The 7,326-nt window shown below is 41.0% G+C and overlaps 1 protein-coding gene across 2 annotated transcripts; it reads left to right on the top strand.

Annotated features, from left to right (window-relative positions):
* The first annotated feature begins 1,197 nt into the window (after positions 1-1,197).
* On the top strand, positions 1,198-4,524 carry LOC148040874 (pentatricopeptide repeat-containing protein At4g18520, chloroplastic-like). Of its 2 annotated transcripts, none has more exons than XM_087671604.1 (2): positions 1,198-2,214; positions 2,311-4,524. In XM_087671604.1, the coding sequence occupies exons 1-2, from the start codon at positions 1,764-1,766 to the stop codon at positions 3,036-3,038; spliced, it is 1,179 nt and encodes a 392-aa protein (XP_087527730.1). In that variant the 5' UTR covers positions 1,198-1,763; the 3' UTR covers positions 3,039-4,524. The 2 variants fall into 2 exon arrangements, with proteins under 2 accessions (XP_087527730.1, XP_087527796.1); XM_087671670.1 differs by having other exon boundaries at positions 1,200-2,702; positions 2,824-2,959.
* Positions 4,525-7,326: the final 2,802 nt, after the last annotated feature.

Below are 7,326 nucleotides of genomic sequence, written 5' to 3'. Positions count from 1 at the left end.
AGAACAAGCCATAATTGAATGGAATTTTTGGCAGGGATGGTCTCAAATAAAAAATGTGTAAATCTAAATTTCCATTGATATGAGTTCCGGTTGATGTGCCATTTTTCATTTAGTTTATTTATGAGTTTGTGGTTCAGTGTTGGGAGGTTAGGAAGGGAAGGAGGGGTAAACCATTTTCCCATGTTACTAACTTGATATTAAATTGTCCTTTAATTTGTATTACTTTAGCAACACTAGGGGGACTTTGGTTAATCCATTGTGTGAGGACCTCCAAATCCTTTTGTGGATTCTTTTAATCATGTTCTTGCTAATCTAGCTGTTTGGATTGTAGCCCCAGAGGTCTTCCCACAGTTGAATCCCTTTTTTATAAAGCCTCCATCCCACATCTAAGAGGTTACTAGGCATGGTCCCACAAAAGAGATTGAACCAGATTGAGTTTGGCCAAAGCTATTGTGACTACTGACAATTACTTCCCTTTTTGGGCACTCCTTGATGGCAAACTTATCCACATTCCTATGTAGTAGAACAACCATTACTCTTGGGGATATTGAAGACTTCTTACTATCCATTTGGCAACTAGTTTTTCGGCCATTTTTTCTAAATTAGTGAGACCTAGCCCCCCTTTGTTTTTGGGAAGTATACAAGTGCTCCAGGCTACTTGAGGTATCTTGCTATTATTTTTTGAAGAGTGCCAAAGGACTAATGGCTTCAATATCTTTGATGGGATTTTTTTGGGGGGGCAACAAGAGAGGAAGTTAATGACAAAAGAGATAATGATATGTTTTAAGACAACAGTGTGGCCTCCTTGGAAACACTTCGAATAATCCAGTTTCATTCTCAATCTTGACATTAGCCATTGACGTCTTTGGTTTCATGTAACCATGAATCCCATGGGAATGCCTAATAGGCGTAAGATTTTCCCCTTAGGGATAATAGAACAACCTTGATTCGAAAGCCATTCTAGAACAAGCTTCGAGGTGGACTTGATGCTTGCCTTCTTTGGACCAACAATAGATTTTGATGCTAGACTGAATTCCTATAACATCTCCAAAAGGAGGTGAGGGAAGTGTTGTTGTTATGTATAGTTCTACTGGTGTCATCTACAAAAAGGTTGAGTGTCATCTATTTTGTAGTGTTGGGGAGCATGATCCCTTTAATATTAGGAGGATCAACCTGTGCTTGGACTAGTCGAAGGCTTTAAGCAAGAAAGAGTTTGAAAATAAAAATTGCAGCCTAATCCGAATTTTTAAAATTGGGTTATGTAAGCGCATCGGCGACTCTGTCATTCGCAGAGAGTCTTTTGGAGCAGGCAATCAATTACTCCACATTAAGCAGACACCCCTGATCAGTAGGCGGTTCTATCGTCGGGTTGTTTAAGATATGGATCAAATTATCACGTAAGGAAGAGTTCATCAGAAGCAGAGTAGCAGGCAGTTAAGCGCATATGTCATCCCTTGAAGGAGATCAAATTAAGAGATTCAGGACAAGATGCCATCAAAGCTCTCGGATCATTGGCTAGCCTATCCCTTGTCAACTATGCTTTGATGTTAGCAAGCCGGAGGGCGACGCATCCTACCTGTGGGTGTGGATATAACGACGGAAAACGTACTAGCAACAGAGATCAAGGGCACTATCTTTGTATGCACATGTGTGGGAACATGCGCATGTGACTTTGTCTCCTTTTTCCAGGTTTATTTGATAAGGGAGAGCCTGTGAAAGGGAGGTTTCCAGTATGTATGTTAATAAGGTAAGTGAAGTTGGAAATGCCAGATATACTTGCAGATGCTTCGCTTTTGGGAATCCTAAAAGAATGCAGCAGCTCAAGGAATCTACAGAAAGGGAGAGCTCTTCATGCCTGTATAATAAAAAATCTATCAGAGTGTAGCATTTTTGTTGGGAACACTCTCATTGACATGTATGCAAAATGTGGATGCATAGATGATGCACGCAGAGTGTTCGATACCATGCAGGAGCATAACATAGTCTCATGGACTGCAATGATCTCAGGCTATGCAAAATTTGGGTTTACTCAGCAGGCACTCCAACTTCAACAACAAATGCAACAGGAAGGAACCAGGTGCAATGAGCTTACTTTTTTGGCAATACTGCAGGGATATGCTGAGGGGGGGTATTTGGAACATGGGAAACATGTCCATGTCCAAATCGGAGAAACTGGGTTGCAAGTGAATCCCATAGTGTCCAACTCTCTCATCAGTATGTATGCTAAATGTGGATGTATGATGGCTGCTCAACTTGCATTTGATAAAGCTACTGTGCGTGATACTGTCTCATGGAATGCATTGATTGCAGGATATGTGCAACATGGTCCTGAGGAGGAAGCTGTCACACTGTATGATAATATGGATGAGGGAGGTGTGAAGCCAGACAAGATAACATTTTCAAGCGTGCTGACTGCATGTGGAGCCCTCCTAGCTGTGGAACAGGGGAAACGGCTCCATAATGATATTATCAAGTTGGGAATTGATGCAAATGTTGAGATAGGAAATACACTGATAAACATGTATGTAAAATTTGGGACCATTGAGGTAGCACTCAAGATTTTGGAAAGTATGCCATCACGGAATGTTGTTTCATGGAGTACCATGATTGCTGGTTATGCTCAGCATGGTCGTGGGATGGAAGCTCTTCAGTTACTTGAGCAAATGCAACATGAAGATATTGACCCAGATCACATAGCCCTTGTGAGTGTTCTTTCTGCTTGTAGCCATGCAGGTTTTGTTGATTATGGCTTTTGTATGTTTGTTTCAATGATTGAGGAACCTGAAATAAGTCTAACTGATGAGCATTATGTGTGTATGGTAGATCTGGTGGGTCGAGCAGGACGGCTAGATGAAGCAGAGAAACTGATTAGAAAAAGGAAACTTCAACCTAGTGCTGATGTTTGGAGGGCATTTCTGGGTGCATGCAGGATTCATGGCCATGAAAGGCTAACAAAGCATGCAGCCAAACAAGTTCTTATGTTGGACCCACAAGATACGGCAACCTCCTTTATCCTGGCAAACATCAGTTGTGAGTAGCATTGCACAAGAAGCATGTCTAAATGTGAGGGATAGTAATGTATATGCAGCCATAGATGCTCAATGCTGTCTTTTTGGTCATGCAAGGGCACTAAGCCAAGGAATCAAGGATTTAAAATTCAAGCCACTAAGTTTCATCCCAATGTAGGGGTAATAACATGTGCAGCTGATTGAGTTCTTACGCTGGCCCCACAAGTTCATTCTGGAAAATCTGAAGTCATCTCTTTGGTGAGGAGAAATAACCTGGGTTTTTGAAGTGTGGGCTGATGGTGGCAAAAAGGTTTCATTAAGGGCAAATTCATCAATTTTGGAACCATGACCAGTCCAAATGTAGGAAAAACTTGCCCTGTTTGCCATTTTTAATCAACAACATGATGAGGATAAAGATACCAGAGTCATGGACAAAAAAAGGGGGCAGAAATGGGCTGATTTGTGTGAGTGTATCTAAGTCTGAAAACATGGGGTTCTGCAAGAGGTTTATCAAATTCCTGTGCTCTCTTTGGAAATACTAAGCCAAGAAAAGAAAAAGGCATATATGTAGTAGACTGAGTGGCACCCAGGGCAGTTGTGCACAGGTGCATGGGCAGTATGGGCAGCCATACAGGTGATGATGTTGCAGGCACCTGATTGAGCGATTATGTGGTATGCATGTGGCAGTGGATTGGCAGGCAGGCTGGGTGCTACATGGCAGGTCTACAGGCTGTTTTTCTTTATTGCAATTAACTAATCATGTTATGAAAAAATCATGAAGTGCTTGGGATCAACAGCAAAGGTGGAGCTAGAAAGTCAATAATGCATGAATACAAGGCCTCTCTAGATGGTATGGGACGAATGGGAGAAAGAAGCCAAGGCAGGGGAATGTGGTGCCACTAGGGGTTATGGTCCTGTAGTGTGAAAAACAGGCTATGATAAACTCAGGTGTGACAAACTACAGTTGAATCTCTAGCCAAAGTTTCCCAATCCTCAGTGAAGCAAGCACAATCTCCACAAAACCTAGAGCCACTTGCTATCACAAATGTTCAGGGAGCCAAGCTGAGCTTGTAACATTTCATGCAAGTCATTTTTATTGTGGATGACTAAATGTCTTCAGATTTATTGCGAATTCATTGTTTTGTAGCAGCAAGGCTTCATACATGATTGAATTCTTTGTGCATGTGTGCCAACACAGATTTGCAAACCCTAATTTGTGCTGAAATCAGGTATGTAATACTAACTTTTAGAGCTAGGAATCTTTGAATTGCTGGGAAAGGAGAGGAGTAGTACATAAGAGAAATCTTCAATTCTTGCTAAGAGATTACAATAGTTGTATGTTGAAAAATACCTCATATCCAAAACTCAATTGCATGTTGCTAAAGATGGGTGCATTGCTGACACAAACCTTGGATCGCGTGTCACTTGCTAGATTGAACTAGAGTGGTGGTTTGTTGAGAATGTCCTCTCCCATTGCAGGGAAACAGCCTTGAATACCCATAGAATGCGCTCCTCTAGCCTTGGATGACATGTTTTCCCCATGTGCGCCAAATGAAGAACTTACCCATGCATAACTCAAATGCTAGAAATGAATTTCTAGCCAATAATAGTTGTGGAAAATAAAAATTGCTTGGCCTTGCCCAAGAATTTGTGAAAATTACATAACGTAGTAAACAAAATCTGAGCAAGGAATAGAAAGTACACAACAAACTAGAGAATATGAGAGTTTTCCTTAATCACACACAAATTGATACAAACATGGCTTTGTCCACACGTACACTTTTAGTGTGAAGCTTAGATGATGATCTAGATAGAATCTAGGTGAAGACTTTAAAGGCTAGTTGGAAGAACTTTGATTGGGTGAAGGATAGATGGTCATGATTTTGAGAGGGTCTCCTTTTTATAGCCCTAAAGGTGGTCAAGTTGGTCTACTTGACATACCTATTAACCGTTGCTATTTGGCCAAGGAATATTCTAGCAAATATTCTCTTTACTATTGAGCTGAAGGTGTTACTCTCAAAGTTTTGCAAAGGGGGCTATACATCTTTTGGAGCCCCTTGGGCTCCTCAGCCAAGGGCCACCTTTGTTGCACTTGGGATCCCAAATAGGGGTCCTTAGTAACTCTCAAACCTTGCAACTTGATACAGAGTGCATTGAGTTGCTATCGACTTAGTTGCTCTAACCCAAAGGCTAGATCCACATAGGCTATCTTTTTTTAATTTGATTACATAGACCTCATCTAATCTACAAGTTAAGATACAACTAATATTTGGGTTCACACACACTTGCTCAAACCAAAGGCCTTACAAATTTGAGTATTGTGGATCATTGGTGGCATCTTTTGAGGGTAAGGCACTAAGCATATCTAATAAAAGATTTTCACAAATTAGACTAGCTATCCTACTTCCAAAACTTTAAGGTGATAGATGAGCTTTAGTTTATCTAATTATGAAACTATTCCTCTATTAGCCCAGGATTCAAACTTGGTTTATCTAATTATGAAACTATTCCTCTATTAGCCTAGGATTCAAACTCGGCCTCAACATATCATTGTTGCATCAATAGTGAATTGGTTTTCTCTAGTGTGGCTTGCATTTCCAACACCTCTTCTCGAGCCATGCCTTGGTTGAGGTCCTAGCTCTATCCAAGTTCACCAACTTGAGCTATCATACTTTATTAAAAATTGGGTGGGAAGTGTTACACCTCCTTGGGGCTTTGATACCTTATTAGAAATTGGATGGGTAGCAATACACCTCCTCGAGGCTTTGATCCCCTATTAAAAACTAGGTGGGGAGTAATACACCTCCCCAATTTGATACTATATTAGGAATTGAGTGGGTAGTGCTTCCTTGGGGCTCTAATTCCATATTAGAAATCGGGTGGGCAACACTACACCTCCTTGAAGGGGGGCAGGGTGTAGCAATCCCCATCCGATTTCTAATATATATCAGAGCTTAAGTTGGTGTACTTGGAAAAAACTTGGACCTTAACCAAGATTTGGCTTGAGGGGAGTTGTTGAAAATGCATCCTATAGTTACTAGAGAAACCAACTTATTATCACTGTAGGGGTGATGTGTTGAAATTGGGTTTGAATCCTAGACCAATAGAGAGAAACTCCCATAATTCGATGGTTGTTTGGTGTAACTCTTCCCATCTAGTTTCTAATGTAGTATTATAGCTCAGTTGGTGAGCTTGGTGGGGCACTAGGACCTCAACAAAGGTGTGGTTTGAGGGGGGGGGGGGGGGGGGGGGGGGGGAGGGGGTGATATATTAGAAATGCGATTCGTACTTCTTAGAGAAAACTAGCTCACTATGAGTATAAAAGTGATGTGTTGAGATTGGGTTTGGATCCTAGGCTAGTAGAGAGAGATTCCCATAAACTAAAATAGCTATCTAGCTCCCAAGACCTTAAGGTGATGGATGACCTTTGGTTTATTCAATAATGTTTCTCTATTAGCAAAGGATTCAAATCCAATCTCAAGACACTACTATTGCACTACTAATGAATTAGTTTTTTCTAGCAAGTGTGAAGTGTACATTTCCAACATAATTGACTAGTACCCAATCTCAATTATAAATTCGTAAGTCATATGAACTTGAAAGTGTTGAAACTTCAATTAAACTTGGTCTTGAGCCATTCAATGTTTTCATTCTTTAATTCCCCATGACACCAAAAGTCTTTCCTTGTCAAGATTGTGGGAGAGAAGGAAGGAGTCTCACTTGTAGCTTTCTTGCTTGCACAATGGGGGAATACACACACAGGTGGAGGCTGAAAACAGTTTTCCTCTTCTTAGTTGTGTAAGCCAAAAAGAACTCTAGTACATAGAAATAGAAGAACCCTATATATGGGTCTCAAACCAAACTCAACTAACTAAGGTGGCATACTAACTGAGCCACAAACTAGAGTAGATAAGGATAGCTGTCATCTAGCTATTATTCATGGGCGGTGTACCAACCACATCTACAACTAACAAGTCAGTGACATAAATGCAGAGCGGTCACCCTAGCATATCACAAGTGGAGCTCGATATCTCAACACTCCCCCTCGAGCTCAATCCCAATTCCTGCACACCAAGCAGGTCTCTGAACTTGCACAGCTTCTCTGCGCCCAATGCCTTCGTGAATATGTCAGCTACCTGATCCTCTGTGCTGACATAAACTAGATCAATAAGACCTACTAAAACCCTCTCTCGCACATAGTGATAATGCACCTCAATGTATTTGTTCTAGCATGATAGACTGGGTTATTTGCCAAGTGTATACTGCTCATGTTGTCACAATAAATGACAACTGGCCCATCTGTAGGCTGATGCATATT

The sequence above is a fragment of the Lygodium microphyllum genome, chromosome 1, assembly GCF_053477565.2.
Source record: "Lygodium microphyllum isolate KBCC chromosome 1, Lygodium_microphyllum_v1.1.10, whole genome shotgun sequence".
Taxonomy (NCBI): domain Eukaryota; kingdom Viridiplantae; phylum Streptophyta; class Polypodiopsida; order Schizaeales; family Lygodiaceae; genus Lygodium; species Lygodium microphyllum.
This window is presented reverse-complemented; position numbering and strand designations above follow the sequence as displayed.

What these genes read in the sequence shown, in the direction of transcription:
- LOC148040874 (XM_087671604.1), top strand. Translation starts at nt 1,764, where the DNA reads ATGCCAGATATACTTGCAGATGCTTCGCTTTTGGGAATCCTAAAAGAA. An exon ending in AGTGTCCAACTCTCTCATCA is followed by an intron (nt 2,215 to 2,310) that starts GTATGTATGCTA and finishes CATTGATTGCAG; the next exon opens with GATATGTGCAACATGGTCCT.